Source organism: Sciurus carolinensis, chromosome 12, assembly GCF_902686445.1.
Source record: "Sciurus carolinensis chromosome 12, mSciCar1.2, whole genome shotgun sequence".
Taxonomy (NCBI): Eukaryota; Metazoa; Chordata; class Mammalia; order Rodentia; family Sciuridae; genus Sciurus; species Sciurus carolinensis.
The window spans coordinates 19749721-19770429 of NC_062224.1; the positions used below are offsets into that span (position 1 = coordinate 19749721).

The 20709-nt window shown below is 42.0% G+C and overlaps 1 protein-coding gene across 1 annotated transcript in view; it reads right to left on the bottom strand.

Annotated features, from left to right (window-relative positions):
• Positions 1-253: 253 nt before the first annotated feature.
• Positions 254-20709, bottom strand: part of Apbb1ip (amyloid beta precursor protein binding family B member 1 interacting protein) — a 109928-nt gene continuing 89472 nt past the window's right edge. The window contains exons 11-14 of the mRNA XM_047521570.1: positions 13371-13469; positions 12568-12682; positions 3570-3673; positions 254-903 (exon numbers count right to left, since the gene is read on the bottom strand). Of these exons, the coding sequence (XP_047377526.1) occupies positions 388-903; positions 3570-3673; positions 12568-12682; positions 13371-13469 (834 nt within the window). The 3' untranslated portion in view covers positions 254-387. The remainder of the gene's footprint in view (positions 904-3569; positions 3674-12567; positions 12683-13370; positions 13470-20709) is intronic.

Consider the following 20709-nt stretch of genomic DNA (forward strand, 5'->3'; position numbering starts at 1 on the left):
CACAGACATAGAGATAGAAAATATGTTTCAGATCAATAAGACTTAAAAAGGCACAGGATTCAGAAAGCTTTTGGAAGATCAAATATAAAGTAGTGTTGCTACTGCTCAAAATCTATCCGATGATACTTCTAGGAATACCGTCTTCAGCAAAAACTTTCAACTTTTATTAATCTGAGGCTCTGAGCGTAATAAAACAAACGAACCCGAAACATCGTTTAGTAAACTTGAAAGGGAAGGTGAGTTCCTCGGAGGAACAGAGACGCGTCCACCGTCGGGTGGCGAGGCTGGCCCGCGGGCCTGGGGGCGGAGCGGCGGCACCAGCCCGGGTCACTTCGGGTCTGCAAGCTCCGCAGCTGGTCCGGGGGGACAGTGGGGCCGCGGCCCCGGCTAGGCCAGGTGGCCTCTCTTCTTCTGCAAGGCCTTCATGAGATCCGACATGAAGTCCTGCTCCCCGCCCGCTGCCCCGCCGGGGGGACCCGGGCTCTCCTGCCTCTTGGGGGGCACGGGAAGCCTTTTGGCGGCCGTCGGGGAAGGCCGGGCGGGTTCCGGGGCCAGGCCGGGCGGCGGCGGCGGCGGCGGCGGCAGCGCGGAGCCCGGGTCGCCTGCGAACGGCGGCGGCGGCGGCGGGGGCACGAAGTCCGGGGGCGCGTCGTTGAAATCGGGCGGCGGCGGCTGGAGCTCCTCGTCCTCGGGCGGCGGCGGCGGCGGCGGCGGCGGCAGACAGTCGTCGGGCGGGGCCGGGAGGCCGCCGGTGCCCGCGCCCCTGGCCTTGGGCGGCGTCGCGGGGCTGCCGCCCGTGTCCGAGGACCGCCGCAGCGGAGGCGGCGGCGGCAGGCTGGCCTTCGGGAGGTGGTGCGCCCGGGGCGTTCCCGGGTCCTGGGTACCCGCGGCTGGCTTGTTATCCTTCAAGAGAGAGAAACGGCACTCGTTATTCTTGACAAAACAGTCACCGTGGAGGTGAAGACGACAATGACATTGATATGTTGAAATGCGAGGTCTCTGCCCCGTGACCTCAGTCCCTCGGTCCCATGTTCATGAGTGCGTCTCTGCTCTGGGATACACGGATGGCTCCAAATGGCCTTTCACATCATCACCCAGGGTGCTCAACCACCACGTCTTCTCTACCTGGAAGACTTGGCTGTATTCGACCAGGTGTTCATTCCATTTAGATCCTGTGTGTCTCCCTGGGACTCACTTTATACAGGAGTTGGCCCTTGTCTCTAAAATGGCTTTCCTGGCATAAATCTTAGCTCCCTATGGGGTGGCCTCAGTCTTATCTACCAGCTCAGCCTTGAGGCAACTCAAAATAGAAGCCAGGTGGCCGCCCTGGACTCCCTGCTCACTCCTTAGTACCCAAGACAAGACACCAGGGTCCTCAGCATATTCAGGGGCACATTTTTTTCCTTGCTCTGGGCTGAGCTGGTTGTGAAGCTCAGCTGTCAGGTGTAGGCATCTATAAAATTATGTTGTTCCTGAACCGCCCCCTGGATAGCACAGAGGTGCTTAAGAGGCTCCCCAAAACCTTCACGAAAATCTCCTGGCTTAGATGTCCTACTTTGATTAGGACCAAGAAAATGGGAGAGGAAAAAAATGAATGTAAATAGTTCTCTCTGGGCTACAGGTGATAATTTTGCAATGCAGGCACAAAGGATCTCTTAGCTGAGAACTGTTCCACTTGCTCTTGGGTCCCTATTTCTTCTCATTAGATTCCTAGAGCATTCCTTTTTCAGACTGTGGACTTCTAGAAAGGAGTTTCTGCTATAACAGCTTCAGAGGAGGCAATGTGTGTTTGGTGGGGGAGAGAAAACATGATACCGGGTCTACTGTCAGTTACCTTCACAGTGTGAAAGTCAAGTATAAAGCAAATGCCATATCCCTGTTATATTGGTCTCAAGTTATGGTGATATCAAATACAATAAAATCCAGAACACCAAATCTGACTAAAGTCCAACGGGAACATTGCCTTCATCTGCCAACAGTGGAACTGGTAAAAATCATGATGTATATTTATATCTTGCAATTTCCCCAGGAATTTTAGGCAACCAAATTGAATGTCTTTGTTTTGCTGATAATTATCACTCCTGTTTACATCATATCAGGTTTCCATTTTCTTTCTTTCTGTGCTTAAGAAATTCTTTACACTGTGAGTTTTTAGAATTTACAAGTTTTATCCTTAACAAAATTCTTCATGACTGGTTGTTATTTAGTTTATTTATTTAACATGATAAGCTAATTAACTGGTGATTGTGTGTGTGTGTGTGATTTCTGAATAGACAGTTTGGGAATTGTGCACACATAGTTAAATGATTTCTGTTCTGTGGTTCTTTTATTTCTCTTGTCCTTTTAGAATACTTTCTTTCAGTTGACATTATAGAAATAATGAAAATAATAATAGCTGAAAGTGCATTGCAAGATGAAATTTTCAGGTTGGAGAAGACAGCATTTAAAAGCCTACATTGATTTTCAAAATAATAAGACATTCAATAAATCCCAGGATTTAATTGTTTCTACCACTGGATGATGGACTAAAATAAAGGAATGAATGAAGTGAAAAACTATTGAAGTTAAGCATACTGATTATAATAGCTGGGTGGTATGCTGTTATTTAAGGCTGCTTTGAATCACACATGGGAAATATTTAATGGAATTTATAGTCATTTGAGATGTTATGAACTGGATTAGTAACTAAATTATAGTTGCTAGCTATGATTTTTAGATAGATTTAAATGAACTTTCATTAACCTGCTGAAAAAAAGTTAGAATGTTTTACCAATTGGGCTATTAATATTATTATTATTTTTTTATTCATTTTTTTCGCGGTGCTGGGGATTGAACCCAGGTGCTGGGGATTGAACCCAGAGCCTTGTGCTCGCAAGGCAAGCACTCTACCAACTGAGCTATATCCCCAGCCCTATTATTATTATTGTTGTTGTTTTTTGTGGTGCTGGGGATTGAACCCAGGTTCTCACACATGGTAGTCCTGTACCACTGAGCTACATCTCCAAACCTTGGCTACTAATTTTTTTTTTTTGGCTATTATTTTTGAATGTATTTTTTTTCTCCATTACTCTGAGGATGTACGTAGAACATTAATAGGGAAAACGTAAAATGCACATTTTGTAGTGTAATCCTTTTAGTAGTCTTACAATGTGGTTGGGGTTTCACTTAACACTTCATATAGGGTTGGTTGTCCTATTTACTGAGGAAAAATAAGCAAAAATTTCCAGATCTTAAAACTCAGACATACTACTTTCAGAGAGTACTAAAATCACTAAACCAAGAAAATCACTTCTTTTAAAATAAATGTAGCTAAATAGTTTCAGCATTTAAAAAAAATGCTTACATTTTCATGAAACAGTCTGATAACAGTTGGTTTAAACTTTTGATTCTTGGTAACTTTAAGATACAAAATATAAAGCAATTTCCTAATGAAATTATAGTACAGTGACTTAGTTACTGGAGCTATGTTTGCTCTTTGAAAAAGAGCAGTTAGTGGAACTCTGAGCCTGGTTTAGAAGAGATCTTTAGAGATTCCACTTTGGTTTGTGTTGGTTCCGCAGTGGTCTTACCTTAGTTGTTTCAACATGTCTCTGGGCCTCTTCAAGAACAGCCCTGACGGAAGGTGCAGTCTCGGGTATCTGACCGTTGGGCTGGGCAGGGCCTGTTTTAAGTCCTGATGGGGAAGAAAGCAAAGAATGGGCACGATATTTTCAACATCCTTGAAGGTAAATCTGAAAATATATAGTTTACATCACTAAAGCAAAAGGAGGATTCATAGGTACGATATGGTACCCAAGATCCTATGAAAAATCAGGTTCTGCCTGAGAGTGTAGCTCAGTGGTAGAACCTGTACTTCAGTATGCCTGAGGCCTGGGTTCCATCCCCAGGACAAAATAAATACATTGATTTTTTAAAATTGGAAGTTCTGTGCCAAAAGTTTACATGAGATTCAGCAGAGTCAGCAGGGGGTGGGAATGTGGCATGTACAGACCCTGTGCTTGATCCCCACCACTGCAATCAATCAATTGATTCTGGAAATTGAACATACTTAATAAAGCTGACTGAAAAAATTCTGGATGAACTGGGAACCAAGACAATCGTATGTTCTTCTTTTAAAAACTTTTTGGCAATTGGAGAATAAACCTTGAAAAATCTATACTTATTTATTTACATTTGGTAAATAAATTTTGGGTTAAACCCAGGGGCGTTTTAGCACTGAACTACATCCTCAAGCCCTCTTTCATTTTATTTTGAGACAAGGTCTTGCTAAGTTGCCCAGGCTGGCCTAGAACTTGCGATCCTGCCTCAGCCTCCCAAATTGCTGGGATTGTAGGCGTGTGTCACCATGCCTGCTATAAATCTATTAAAACTTTTTTTTTTTCTGTTGAAGGTTTTTCTGAAATGTATTCATCCAGTTTCATATCATGCTGAGAACAGGAACAGCGTTTTAATATTATCTCAACAAAAAGTCCTTTAGACATAGAAATAGATGAGGGTGAGCAGAGTGTTCTACCAGTGTGTAGACCCGGATGTATCCTGGAATTAGATGCGTTTTCTTTTTCTCTCAAAAGTCCTGTCATGTACTTTTTATTTCCCTGCCTTTTAATTTGCTACAAACGGATGGCTTATTGAGGGTTTATGATTTTTTGGTGATGGCGAGGATGGGGCCCTGGGCTTTGCATATGCTAAACATACACTCTACAACTGATCTACACCCCCAGCCTGAGTTTTATAGTTAGAAGAAAATCACAGAGAAGATGGTACGTGTTGATTATTCTGTCTCCTTAACAAGCATCCTGGAAAAGATGTTTTCCACACACTGAGGCCATTTCTCCTGGGCCTTCACTGCCACCAAGCCCATGCCATAAGATCTACTCCTCATCTGGTGAAGGTGGGGGTTGCTTTAGCCAGCCTCGGTGCCAGCGATTCTGTCACGTACTTACTTTTTCAAAGGGTTTTCCAACAATTTGAGGAACCCATTCATCTACATAACAACCCAAAGAAGCCTGTTAAGGATTTCAGAAGGTCAGGGAGAAAAAGGCAAAGTTTGGTGAGGAGTAAGATAATTATAGTCTCAAAGTATCTCTCTACAAACCATTAGGTACCAAATGAAAAATCCATTCAGAAAAGAAACTGGACAACATCTTAACCATATGCTCAAAGTGAATGCTTCCATCAGGGACAGACAGGCGGGACATGCATCTGATCCTCATACCCTGAGGACCCCACGGGAATCATGCAGTATTCCTGCCAAAAGTGTATATATAACCTGAAATGAATCACGAGGAAACACACATTTAAACCTAGGGACATTCTACAAATAAATGGCCCCTTTTCTTAAAAAATGCAAATGTTTTGAAGTTCACAGAAAGGCCGAGGCACTATTCCAAATGAATGGGGACTTACAGACACAGTGCCCAGATGTGATATATAATCATGGACTGAAGCTGTGCCAGGAAAAATCCATTGCTGTATAGGCCAAAACTGAAGCAATTGGCAAAACTGAAATATGGACTGTAGTTCAGATGGAAGTATTCCATCAATATTAAATAGCAGACTTCTTGCATTTGAGTCTCGTAACTATGGCTAATAAGAAAACAGATTTGTTTCTAGGAAATACAAATTGAAGATTTAAGGAACAAAGGGGCATCTACTCTCAAGTGGTTCAGGAAAAATATATCCATATATAACGTGTAGAAGAGGAAGTTGAGAGAGAAGGCTAAACGTAGTGAAATATTCAATACTGATCATCTGGGTAAAGAGTACATGGGAGAGCCAGGCGCCGTGGTGCACATCTGTAATCCCAGCTGCTCAGGAGGCTGAGGCAGGAGAATTGCAAGTTCAAAGTCAGGCTCAGCAACTTAGTGAGGCCGTAAGCAACTCAAAATAAAATACAAAACTCTGTCTCAAAATAAAATACAAAATAGGGCTGGGGATGTGGCTCAGTGGTCGAGTGCCCCTGAGTTCAATCCCTAGTAGCCCCCTGCTCCCCCCACCCCACCCCCCAAAAAAAGTGCATGGGAGTTCTTCTTTATGTTATTCTCACAACTCTTCTGTAAGTTTGAAAATTTCTTAGAATAAAATGAAAACGGATGTTAGTGTCCATTTCCAAATTTAAAATAGTCCTGACTGAAAGCACTTGCTATAGACTTAAAGTCTTTTTATAAGTACCCAATGCCCAAATGAGAAACCTAGGGATTGGAGTCTTAGTCTTGGTTCTTTCCATAGCCTTGACCTTGAACAAGCTACTTAATTTTTCTGGGTTTGGGTTTTGGCTAAGTGATTTCTATTGGTTTCTTTCTTTCTTTCTTTTTTGGGGGGGTATAAGGCCATTTTTTATTAACCCATTTCATTTTAAATACTATTTTTTTCACAAATATCACTTTTTACATATATCACGTGAATAAAAGTAATGTGTAATTTAAGGAAGCAGTTTTTCTGAATGCATAAAATCAGCATGATGGTTTCTAATTCAGAGTTATGAGATACCAAATGTTAAATGAAAATTCCCTAGCAGATTGCTGGCATATAGTCAGTGTTTACTGTTTCCTTCTTTCTCCAAGTTTTGCTGTATTTTCTATAAGAAAAAATATATTGAAAGCCAAACAATCAATATAGAAATATTTAAGTAGGGTACTGCGATTTCAGACTACATACTATTATGTACAGTTTAATAGATTATGACAAATATTCAAGATGATAGAACTTTGGAGACAAAAACCCTTTTCATTAAAAAAAAAAGTAACAGTAAAATGCACAAATTAAGTACATACCAAAAATTAATTTGATTGGTGAAATTTAACATTCTTTCCCTTGATGGCCATGGATTTGTTTCTTTTTTTTAAATTTATTTTTATTGTAAACAAATGGGATTCTATTGGTTTCTTCTAGCTCAAAACTCTAGGAAGATGACTGTTTGCAATTCCAATAGGGCATATATACCTTATCTTAGGTGAGCGTATGGTTGTAAAGACCATTTTGTCCATGGAACTGAATTTTGGTACAAGTTCATGCTGGCTATATCACCACTATTGCGTGCCCATGGTGTGTTCATTGCTACAGAGAAGTATAAGATTTAGACTATTGTTAAGTATCAAGGATTTGTTGATTTTTAATGTGTAGAATTAAATCATATAACTATACCAGTATTTCTTAATACCTCCTATTGTTGATGAATATATATGTTGTCTTCAGTTTTTAGCAATTTAAAATAATGCTCCCATCCACATTTTGTACTTGTGACAACCTATTAGCATGATTTGAAAAATATCATTGCTATTAATAATATGCTGTCCATTTCAAAAAGCTGGAAGAAAAGATTTTGAAAGTTTTTACCAGAAGGACATGATGAATGTTTGAGGGAATAAATGATTGACTTGATATGAATATTGTGTAATGTACACATGTGTCAAACATTACATAGTGCCCCATTAATAGGTATATTTTTACATTTTTTGTAACACTTTAAATTAAAATAAAAATCATTGTTATTGAAAAAGAAATAAGTACTAAACAAAACTCCCTGGCTTTCCTTAATAGCAAAAAACAAACTGTCATTGATCTGGAATAAATCATTGTCGTTTACTACTTTGGAAACAGAATGTCTCCTGTCCTCCTCGCCCATTTGGGTAATCCTAGCAGAAACAGTAATCCCTGTGGTTTTTGACTCCAGCCAGACTTACGCTGCCTCCACATGTTTATCTAGGACTCTGGGTTCAACCGTGTCAAGGAGGAAGGAGGGGAGAAGAGAAAAGGGAGGAGATGGTAGATAGAAAGGGATGCTAGATTCCCAGAGAAAGATTTCAAACTAAAACTGAGGAGACAATAGACAGACTGGGCTGGGCTTTAATTTCCTCTGTCTCCTGCTAAATGATTTGGCAGCATGGAGAACGGGCGAGAGAGACCAGGGATGGGTTCGGGGTCCCATGGTATACCTCAGCTGAGTTCTGGTTCAGCACTATCCTGTGCAGATCCAAAGGTCCAGTCTGCTGGGCAATGACCCAGGGGAGCAGTTGTTAGTGGTGAAGAAGGGGCTCCCCGACCAGGCTGCAGAGAACTTACGGTTCCCGTGAGTGCAGTCAGCCAGTACTCCCTGGCCCTGCTGTGGTTTGGAAGTTGGGTGCCCTCCAGAGGCTCATATGGATTGGAGGCTTGGTCCTGAGGGTTTCAGTGGGAGATTGTGAGTTTTTAAGAGTGGGGCCCAGTGGGTGGTCCTTAGGTCTTTAGGGTCACTGCCCTACAAAGGGAATATTGATCTCCTGGAGTAAGATCTCAAGAGAGTGACTCCTGAATATTTGTCTCTGGTTTCCCTTTTGCAATGTGATTTCTTGCTCCCACACACACTCCCACTATCTATCATGGGAACCTGGCCAGAGCCTGCAGCATCCTGTTTGGACTTTCAGTGTCCAAAACTGTGAGCCGAGTAAACCTCTTTTCTTTATAAAGTTAGACTACCTTGGGCATTTCATCATAGTGACAACAACAAAATAGGCTGATACAGATCCTAAGGAACATATTTCTTTCAAGGCTATTCTTGATGTCCCCCTTAACATTTTTTTTGGGGGGAGAGGGTACTGGAAGGAACATATGCTTTGTTTTGTACTGGGCCCCTAGGTTATCTCTTCATGAGCAGGTTCTTTTTTTTTTTTTTTTTTTTTAAAGTCGTAGATGGCCACAATACCTTTATTTTATTTATTTATTTTTTATGTGGTGCTGAGTTTGAACCCAGTGCCTCACACATGCTAGGCAAGTGCTCTACCACTGAGCCATGACCCCAGCCCATGTGCAGTTTCTTGATAAAAAAAGATGAGTTTAACCCCCATTCCCCTCTCTCCTGTGAGCTCTTTCTAGGAAATGCTTTCTGCTCTGTTATAACACAACAAGAAGACTGTCACCAGATGGAGTTCTTAGGTCTTGAACTTCCCAGCCTCTAGAACTGTGAGCCAAAACAACTTCTGTTGTTCATACATTACCCAGTCTGTGATATTGTTAGCACAGCACAAAACACACTGAGTCCCTTAAACACTTTCCAAGAGCCCTGCTGATTTTGTGTGATGTGCTCAGGTGGAGAGAGAAGGCTTCAGTAGGACTACTTGGCAAGAACTAAATTTTAAAAGATGGCATAATTTCAAGCTGGTCTTTATTGCTAAGAAGCAGGTGTGATCATTCTGTGTGTAGGAATGGGTGTTACTAGGAAAAGTAAACCCGAGTTTCTTTAAACTCATCTTCCGTTCTTTCTCAGCTAGTCGCTGATATTGCCCTTTAAAACTAAAAATCCTACATGGAAGGTGATGGTGGCAATAAATTCTAAGGCATACCTGGAAAGAAAGTTTAAATTGAGGATTTTCCCTTCATTGAAAGGTTTGATTAATAAGCAAAGATGGCTACCAGAGATAGGGGACAGACAGATGCAGATGACGGGAACATGAAGTTAAGGGAATAATTCTATAAAATGGGACCACTGTGCTGACTCCCACATGCTTTCTTCTCCAAGAAGCAATTTACCTGCAACCCTGCCTGGCTTACGTGGACAGGATATGTCACATTCCTCAGCAAACTAGCTGTTATCTGCAGGAGAAATGCAGGCCTGAAATAGTGTCGATAAGAGGAACCCAGGTTACCCTGAAGGGGGAGAATCTCATGACCCTATTCATAGACCAGATCCTGAAACTCAGGGAGATAAGGAAAATTCCTCCTAACCATAAAGTCGGTAAGAATTTATGGTTAAGAATCTAATTAGAACCAGTCAGCATGGGCCAAAGTGACCTAGAGTTGTCATGGCATCTGATGTCACCCTGCTGTCAGTTAGAAGTCAGGAGGTGGAGCTGGGCAGGATTCTCCAGAAACTTCTCTAGGATCCCCAGTAAAACTGAAGGGCGGGAGAGGCATGTTGCCCCTCTCCTCTGAGAGGACCCACCCCCTCCCCTGAGAGTGTCCCCTTTGCCTTTTCCTATCCCTTTAATAAACTCATGCCTGTTATTCTGAAATCTTTCTGACTTGATTGTAAGAATTGGGATTTGAAGGGGGGTATTCAAGCTGTTTCAATTTCCCAAAAGGTCCCAGCCCAGTAATACCAGCAGGGTTTATTTTCAAATCTCAACACATTTGTTCTTTGGAGGGTCAGTGGCTATAACAGAACCAAAGAATTTTTGGTTAATACAACTCTACAGCAGCACCCACATGGGCTAATTTGCTTTCCTTCTGCCAAGGCATATTTAATCATGTGCAAGATCTCTCCTCTGAATCACTGAAAATCTCACTGGTTGCAATGGCGTGCTAAAAAAAATGATATTCTTCAAAAACTGGTTACAAGCAAGTCACTTAGAAGGAATGGCACTACCATTTATTGAGCACATAGAATTAAGGGTATTCATATATGTTGCTTTACTCCAGACTTAGAGGAGCTCTGGAGGGTACCCACTCTGTTTTTCACTTGGTTATTCCTACCGTCTTTGAATTCTACCTGAGCACCTGTGATCAGCCAGCCTCTGCTCTCTGTGCTGAGGAGAGGAGACCATGATTCACAAGCCCCGCCCCTGACCTCCTGATGTACAGTGAAGTCTAGAGCAGGGGGTCAGATACTACGCTAATATTACATGAACTATTAATTTTGACTGACATACCAAGCACAATTAATTTGAGACCTGAGGATAGGTAGGAGTTAGCTACATGGAGGAGTGAACATCTGAAAGAGTTCTGCCCTGTCTCTTTTACGGGTAGCTCTGTGCTGCCTCAGGACTCTGCAGTGTCCCCACCATCAAGAAGACTCTCACTGGATGTAGCCCCTTGAACTGGGACCTTCCTGAAGCAGGAGCTAAATAAACCTTTATTCTTCATAAATTACCCAGTCTGTGGTATTCAGTTATAGCAAGGGAAAAAAGGATTAAGACAGAGGCCTTAAGCTGCCTTTAACACTTCCTTCTAGAAATCTTACTGTTAGAAGAGATTCAGCAGGTACTGATTTTTGGAAACTGGGCATAATTGCTCTAGACATGAGTGAGACTTAAAGCTAGAGTATCTGTCTTGAATGACCCTAGGGGTCTTTAATGGAAAGGATACCTATGCCCCGGGAGAGTTACTCTAGCTGGTTCAGAAGACCTCATTCCAGCAAGTGGACACATCTTCCGTGGGGGAAACTTGACAGTCCAGGAACTTTCAGTGGTATTTCCTTCCCAAACTGGAGGCCTGATAGAATTTTGACATCTTCTAGAGTCATTGAGACCCAGCTCCCAACCAGTCTCAGCAACCCCTCATTTTATGAGTTCAACAAATATGCCAGGCTTATAAACTCTGGGGACACAATATAGGACAAGAAGAAATAGTCTTTTTTTTTTTTTTCTTTTGAGACTTAGACTGAATGGAGAACACAGGCAAGAAACAAGTCAATGAAGTAAAGTAGTCACAAACTGCGACAAGTTCTCTCAAGAAAACTAGCATGAACTCTTGTAGGGATGACACTGTTCACAGAGCAGCCAGATTGGACACATCCAAAGAAACAACAATCTTCAATTGTTGGGTCAAGTCTGCCTCACTGTGACCTGCACGCTTTCAGGCTGGTTTTACCCTTCAAAGCAGCAAAGAGCACATTTAATGGAAAACAATAATCATAACTCTTCTGTTACAGGTGGTCAAGTTTTTTCAGTCATTATTTATCATAAACATAATGTGCTTGAATCACAGCTCAGTCATGTAGAAGATACTAGATACTAGCTTCTTCCATCTTCAGTTTTCTCAGCTGAGGCATGGGGATTATAATCTATATTTTGCAGGGCTATTGTAAGAACCCAAAATAATGCAATCATCCCTCTGTATCCCTGGGTCCTACATCTATGAATTCAACCAACCATAGAACAAAAATATTTGAAAAAAAAGAATGTCCGTACTAATATAATAACTACTTACTTAGCATTTATATTGTATTGGGTATTATAAGTAATCCAGAAATGTTTTAAAGTATGCGGGAGGATGTATATATGTCATATGCAAATATTCTACTATTTTACATAAAGGACTTGAGCAACTACAGATTTTGGTGTCCATGGGGTCCTGGAACCAATCCCCGTGGAGACCAAAGGACAGTTGTATGTGTAAAGCAGCACATGGTACTCATTCCATCCCTTTTTCTTATAAACATAAGCAAGTTGCCATTATGTTGTCATTAAAATGTGATGTCCAGGATTGGGTATGAAACTCTAATCACAATGCCACTCAGGCAAAATACCAGGCCATTATCTCATCCTTGGTGTAAGTAGTCTGCTGGGTGCTAAAGGGTTTTGGACAAATATACTATTTGAACTCTGATGAGACACATCTCCCTACTAGCTCACCCTGAACTTGTGATTGCTACCTTCTCTATAAGCATATCATGAAAAAAATAGTCAAAACTTTGTTAAAGTTACTTGGATGTATGCTTGGGGTCGGGAGAGGTGAGGCTGAACCTCACCATGGGAAAAGAAATGTATTCCAAGCAGTGTCTACAAAGCTTGTTTTTCTACAGTGTGTTGGATAAGTTTTGAACATGAGCTCTGAGCTTCGAATGCGCATGGGAATTTCTCCTCTGCTTAGTACCTGTAGAAGGTCGATCTGGCGGAGCTGCGTTGGCGGTCCCTAGGTTTGTCCACCGAGAGGCAAGTCCAGCCCTTGCCACAGCCCTCTGATAGTTATCATAGAGAGTCTTTCCATACTAGGGAAGGAATACAAAGGAAGAAAGAAGGAAATCCATGAATCTCAAGTTCTGCACTCGGTTGCAATATAAGCACTGAGAAAAAAAAATATATTCAATGACTACTCTTTTCACTCCTTTCCCAAGTTGGTGCTTTTCATATATTTCAATAAAAATCCAGATTGTTTTTTCACATGTCAAATATTTTTTCAGATTAACATTTCTGAAAAAATGTTATATTTTTAATATAATGTTTCTACCTACACCTTAGAAGAGAGCTGTAGCCAAACAATTCTGATTCCATGTGTTTACATAATTCTACTGTAGATTCAATCTTGTGTTTCCGTTTTGTAGGGCTGGGGGTCAAACCCATGGTCTCATGTCTACCAGGCAAGTGTCCTACTACTGAGCCACACCCCCAGGCCAATCTTGTATTTCTTAATTGCACCCTGAGCTTGCAATCCTCTCCATGAGTGAATATCTGAAAAGTTTCATTTGAAAGTCAATCTTTGGTTCTCAGGTCTCTTTGGAGAGGTGCATATGTCCATCACTCTCATTAATTAATAAAAGCAGTGTGCAAATAAATGAGATGCTGTCTGACGCTGTTCCAAAAGTGGGTCAGCTGTTTCACAGTAGCACGGGAGCTGCACCCAGGCTAGGAGGCTGGCTGAAGAATTCTCAGCAGGGAGAAGCTGGAAGGGGCTCTCACCTTGGCGATCCTTATTCCCATGACCCACTGGTTGAGCGTTCTCGCGTCATCACAGCAAAGATACTTGATGTACTGGGACTCCTTCTGAATTTGGGGGTGCTAGAAAGAAGCAATTTTGAACAATTTATAAACTTCATTTATTAGGAGTCAAAGACACTCTCACAATAACTTTCTCTTGTTTTTTTTTTTTTTTTTTCCCAATCCCATGGTGCTGGGGATTTGAACCCCGGCCTTTCCGCTTGCAAAGCCAGCGCCCTATGGGATGGTCTATATCGTCAGCACACTCTCACAATAACTTTAAAAAACAATGATATATGTGATTTACGGAGGGGTGGCAAAAGTTACTGGTAGCCATTTTAGGATTAGGAAATGAGGCATTTTTAAAAATGACTTTGAAAAAATTTGAGAAATCTGCTATACAAGTTATTACAAGCACCTCTTACTGTAATTATCTATAGTAATGTTTGTTTTTGTCTTTTTATTTCCATTTTTTATTTCAGGTGGTACTAGTAGTGATTGAACCCAGGGCCTCACTCATGCTAGGCAGGCAGTCTACCTCTGAGTCTACATCTCCAGCTCTGCCTTTTTAACTTTTGCTCCTTCATATCTCTTCTATCTCTGTCTCCCAAAGAAACCCAACGTGGTTCTCCATTTTTCAGATAAAGAAACTTAATATGCTTCTTATGTTATTAAACAAATGCCTATCAGAATGGTGATTTTGTGACTCCCCAAGGCTAGTCCAAGGATTATTTCTGCTACAAGAATTCGGTTTTGCAATGAGCTCCCTTTCTTGACTATTGTCTAGCACCCAAGTGGGCCAATGGCTTCTGGATGGATGGGATGACCTCATAGAAATGTTTCCATCCATTCTCAAGTGACACTGAGCAATGGCTTGTGGAGATGATCAGCGGTTATCTAGGCCTCCCAGGAAATCACAGGGAGAACAATGACTTGGCAGACATGAAGGAGAGAGAGAGAGAGAGTCGTCCTGCATGGCTTGTTCTTAGTCCTTATTGCTCTCATAACCTCTGTTTTATGTTTCTATCTCTGATATACCAGGTGTTCCATGAGAATAGGAGTTATGTGTGATTTGTTGCTTAGTACCTGGCCTGGTGCACGGTTGGTATTCTAGTCTTGGTGTCAAAATAATTGTTGAAAGAAATAAACAAGCACAAGGTTTCTTGTTCGGTTTAATAATGCAGCCATAACGTGAAAGGCAAGCAACCAAGCCTAGGTTCTGAAATACGTGCCACATCAATTTTCACATGTCATTATAACTTTTAATAAACTTTATGGGATAGAAAAGTAACTACCAACCACAACCATTGTGTGTGTGTGTGTGTGTGTGTGTGTGTGTTGTGTCATGTCATGTGTACCGTCTCTTGTTCCTCCATTCCTCAGAGTAGTTTGTTAATCCTGCTAGGATAAGCATAAATTGCTGCTGGTGCTGAAAGAGAAATGAGATGCCAAGACAGCCGGAAGCAGCTATGAAATTTAGTGATCAGGAAAGGAGCAAAGCTGCCCAAATCTTCTCGTAGGGGATTGCATAGACCCCTCTGCTTTTACTTTCAGCATAATCACTGACCTCCAAGGAAATAGCTAATTTCCAAAGGTGATCTGAGTGAAGGCCATTGTGCCTCTGAATTTCAGCTGGAACCTGAGAGGCAGCATCTGAACCAGTGGTCCTGCTGGTCTTTCCAATGAGCCAGTCTTGATATTTTTATTACTGATCAGAAAGAACAAAGACATATACATACAGAATGTAAGATATGTGTGTGTGTGTGTGTGTGTGTGTGTGTGCATGTAGTATGTATATATAGTATGTGTATATAGATATATGTACATATATATATAGTAAGAGTTTGATGAAGCTCAGAGAGGTTAGTATATGTCTCTTGATTATCACCTAGAATTTCTGTATTCATATTAAGCTATTAAGCCAAAATGCCAGAATCCAAGGATGCTGCAAAAAATTGAGCTGATTGATGAAAATACATTCTTAGACTTTTGATTTTTAAACATATTGCTTTCTTTATTTTCTTTATTTAGGTCCTTTACTCCTCAGCATTTGTACCAGCATCTCTTGCAGAACGGTCAGTTCCTGTTTGCTCGGGTATCATGGATTCTCTCCTGAGGTTTATTTGAATGCTGCTATAGTTTTCCAGTTTGGCCAGCAGATGGCAGCAAACGCTTTGGGATGGTTACTGACCATTTCATTTTTTAAAATTGTGATTCAGAGCTTGCTTGATAATTCAGAATGTTCGATTTTAGTTTTGCAAATGCTACTCCAATAATCATGTTCTTTGGAGGCCTTTAAAACTGAAAATTTCTATCAACTCGAGCATTGTGGTCCAATAGCAAAAAAGGATTTGTTGCATTAATGAACCTCTGAAGGTCAGATTGATGAAAAATATAATAAGCCAGGCACTTATTAGACGGAACGTGACATTCCACAAATGCCTGCAGCATTCTCTTCAACAATAAAATCTGCAGAACCAAACCAAAGCCCTGTCTTTCAGTTCCAGAAACATGGCTTCCTAAGCTACAACAGCATTTGTGTTCCTGATTGTCAGTAAGAGGGACAAGCATGGGTCTCTCCAGTGATTTAAGGTTTGCAACTGTTCTTTAAAGGTACATTTTTTTTCTTCTGGGATATTTTTAAAGTTGATATTGTTACCTTGAGCTTAGTATTTGTTGTTTTGGTTTTTTGTTTCGGTGAGTGAAGTTATCAGGTGCAGACTGTAAATTGTGCTTGCAATGAAATGCACAAAGCAATTGTTTGCCTAGAGGTATCCATTTAAGCAGCACAAGCAACAGTTTCTTAAGCATGTTATTCATCCAAATATAGCTAGATGTGGTTATTCCATTAAATAGACTGGTTCTGAACATGAAACAGAGATCTCTAAGGTCTCTTACAGTCAGATTTTGGGGGTCTAAGATAAGTTCCCTAATGGGCACAAGGCTCCTTTTGTGTTTTCTCTGTAATGGATTCCAGGACACCATGGAACCAGTCAAAGCACTGGTTCTCCAGTCCTGAGACCTCACCTAGAGGCTTAGTCCCTAACTGAGACCTTCGACTGAAAACGTTTTTGCCAAGGGGTTTATGGAAAATGCTGGGTCAGTGCACTGCCCAGATTCTTCCTCAACAATCTGATTGTTCCTGACCATAAGAGGAGAGAAACTCTCTTAGGACATGCAGTGCAGCACAAAAATTGCAGAATGTTCCTGATCAAGGGATCTTACAGATCCTCTGAACTTACAGAATGAGGAAACAGAGCATCAGAGAGGTTAAGCAATTTGTCCAAGGTCAAAGGTAGCAGCAGAACCATAACTAGAATAAAAGTCCCATTTGTTCAACCAATACCTCTGGGTGCTGAAAAATACACTGATCTCCAGGTATACAAAGAGGAGTAAGAGACAGCTCCTACCATAAATGAGGGACAGTGGCTGGGAGAGACATATACCAACAAATATGGGATTACACTATGACATGGTACATTTCATAATAACAGTCTGAAAACAGACCGAGAAAGGATTTTTGAAACAGTGACAAAATGTAATTCATTCAGGGAATGTCAAGAATTTCTGTGTGGCAATGGTCTGGGAACCATGGACAGAGGCAGACACTAAGGTGGAGAGAGGAGTTGGAACAAGGGCCTTGATTCAACCTAGGATTGTCCTCCAGGCATTGGGGGCCATCAGACATTTTAAAACAGCAGAGGAAGGCAGGAAGTACCTGGTGGCTCTGAGGAAGATGAACCTGGCATGGAAAGCATGATTAGACAGAGGGAGGGCTGAACAGAGACCCTGATGAAAAATCAGAAGCGCTTTCGCCTCAGGGTTTGAATGAGAGATTTCTCTGATTCTATCTTGGTGGCTGTTTTGGGTTTGTGTCTGCTCTAGAAGACATGTTGAACTCCTGACACTGGGTAACCTTATTTGGAATAGAGTCTTTGCACATGTGATTAAGTGAAGATGAAGTCATGCTGAATCAGGGTAGTTCTAAATCCAATACGACACGTGTCCTATTAAACCAGAGGAGTAGAAGAAACACAGACTAGGACACACAGCTATGCGACAGCGCAGGCAGAAACAGGCATTATGTGGCTGGAAGCCAAGAAATGCCGAGGATTGCTGGGCATTTCCAGAGGCTAGAAGAAAGGCACAGAACAGATTTTCCCTCAGAGTTCTCCAGAAGGAATCCAACCCCAGTTTTGATTTTGGACTTCTGGTTGCTTGAACCATAAGACTAATCGATTTCTATTGTTTGAAGTCATCTAGTTTGTGGTTGTTTGTTATGGAAGTCCTAGGAAACTATTACAGTGGGTGATGGGTCCATTAATCTTGAGAGGCACTGAAGAAGGAGGCTGTGAGGACAGAGAGGAAGTTGAAATCACTGTCTGGCAGGTTACGGTTGAGGGACACTTGGAATGTGGTTACGGCAGGTCTGGGGCTAGGAGAGGAGGTGAGTCTACAAGCCAAGTCTGATTGGAAATGACTATCACATAGATGGCTCTCTAGTGTCTCAGAGAGAGCAGAAGTCTGGTGAGAACCAAATGTAGAAAGAACAATACAGAATATTCTAGTGTGTGTGAGGGAGGGCGGGGAGGAGGAACCGGCAGAAGTGGAACAGGAGCAGGGGGATAGAGAGGGGTCTAGGCTGAAGATGATAAATGAGGGAGTGTTCACCGGTGCAAGAGATGTCAAGAGGTGCAGAAGCCTGAGGCCTGGAAAAAGTCACTGTTCACTGGAAATCTTAATAGTGAATTTTCAATAGAGGTAGAGGGATAAACCTGTTAGCATGCCAACTCCACAAAGCCATTAGTTTTGTTCACTGATGTATCTCAGGGCCTTGGATAAAAGCCGATTTAAAAACAAATATTCTTTGAATGAGTGAATTATCCTAACAGAGAGAGTTGAGGACCCGGAGACCCTAGGACTCTCTCAGTACATCTGAGTTCAAGGGAAGGAAGAGGCCACCTCAACCCCTGGATTGAAAGGGTGGGGCAGATAAAACTGAGATGATTTGGAGCTCCCAAACCAAGGAATGCTTGAACATGTCTGTGGCCCAAGGGGAAGAATTCTCTAAAAAAAAAGTTGGAGATGCTGAAGCAGAATAAAGTCACGGGGGGCTTGGCCTCAGGGGTGCTCACTTGGCCTCTGAGGCAGAAAGCAGGCAATAGGACAGTTTCTGTGTTAGGTAGGTTGAGGAAGTAACTGGGGCTATTCAACCCTGTTTGCTCTCTTCTTCAGCAAGGGGTGCTGAGTGAAGTGTTTGTGGGTGAGAGACCATTTGAGAAGACTGTTGACAATGTCTGGGGCCGAGGAGGTGGAAGAGTAAGAAGAAATCAGGACAAAAGCTGGTAACATACGTGAAGGCAAAAATGACCTAGAGGTCGTCAAAGAGTAGACTCCAGAATTAGAGTGAGTGACTTGGCTCCAGTGAATGGTCCTCAAATGTGGCATGACTCTTGAGCAAGCAAGAAAAGGGGTCTAGAATAGGGAATGTTGATCCAGAAGCTCAGTTCTAGGAAAAGTTAAGATAGGAAGTAAAGAAGAAGATAGGAAGTTTGTTTTCAAGCAAACACACTGATATACCTAATGAGCATGAGTGACTTTGGCCAAGTTCATGAACCTTTGTGAGTTTCTGTTTCCACTTTTTAATATAGGGCTGATAATACCTCTCAAAAAGGGTCATGCAAAACTTAAATGACATAATGTGAGAAAAAGACTCAGTAACATGACAGGGAATTTGTTACTCTTAATGTTATTGATGATAGAACCAGGTTTCAAAGAGCACAGTGCTGAAGGGGCCCTGCTGTGCTTTTCTATCCATCCACCCACCCACCCACTCACCCATTTATCCATACATTCATCCACCCACCAACCCATTCATCCATACATTCATCCACCTACCCATTCATTCATCCATCAACCCACCCACCCACCCACCCATCCATCCACCCACTCACCCACCCATCCATCCAACCACTCACCCACCCACCCACCCATTCATCCACCCACCCATCCATTCATCCTTTCATCCACCACCCATTCATCCATACATTCATCCACCTACCCACCCACCCATTCATCCACCCATCCATTCATCCATCCATCCACCACCCATTCATCCATACATTCATCCACCACCCACCCACCTATTCATCCATCCATCCATCCATCCATCCATCCATCCATCCTTTCATCAGATGTGTACTGAGCTCTTGCAATGTGTCATATACGAACTGAGGCTCTGGAACACAATGGAAAAATTCCCTGCTCTCAGGGCGCGTATATTCTACACAGGGAGAAAGCCAATGAAAATGCAAAGCAGTAATATAATTTCACATAGTGAAAATTATGTGAAGAAAACACAGCAGAATGAAGGGTAGGCAACAGGCGAACCAGGGGGGCAGAATTCCAGGGCTCCTTCCATGCTCTACCATCTCGTAACAGATCTCCATAAAAATGTAATTTTCCCTGGAAGATATTTCCTTCCTCTGCTGTACCACATTTTGCTGCCGAATGGAGTGAGACAGAATTCCCAAAGGAGCAGCTTCCTCATGAGCTCATGGTGGGAATGTGCTTTAAGAGTGAGAGTACAGGGAAGGCAATGATTCCTGGGTACTTAACACTTCCTTCAGCTTCCGGTGTCTGTGCCTGGTGTCACAGCCTCTTTGGGACCCATGATGCCTATACTGCCTTCTCAGATGTGGTTCTGGACCAAGAGCATCTGCATCACCTGCAAACTTGTTAGAAAAGTGAATTCCTGGGCCTGATCCTGGACTTCCTGAAACAGGGACTCTAGGGGCCAGCAGTCTGCGACTTCACAGTGGTCTAAGCAATCCCAGTGCAGAGGAAAGTTTGAGAACCACTGGCTAATAAAAACAATTATTTAGGGGCCAAGGGGAGAATTCAGTGGCAGGGTGCTTGCTTAACATGCACAAGGCCCTGGACTTGATTATCAGCAATACAAATAAATTATTTAATACTAGAGTGAAGTAATAATGACCTACTTACTGAGTGCTGTTATGCTTCTAGACAGTGTACTGAAGTTATTAGGGGCTTATTTTATTTACTTTAAAAAAAAACTTTTATTGGTGCCTAATAATAATAATACAGAATAGTATTTCATTGTGGCCTGTTTGTATATGCACATAACATAATTTGATCAATCTTACTTCTTAAAGAAGGATTGGGTACTCATGTCTCTACTTTGAAGAAGAGTCAATGAGTCTTAGAGTCTTCAATGGTGTCCCAAAGGTCACAGTTAGTAGATGATAAGTCCAGGACTCAAATTCCAATCTTTCTGACAGCATCTCTACCCCAGCCCCCA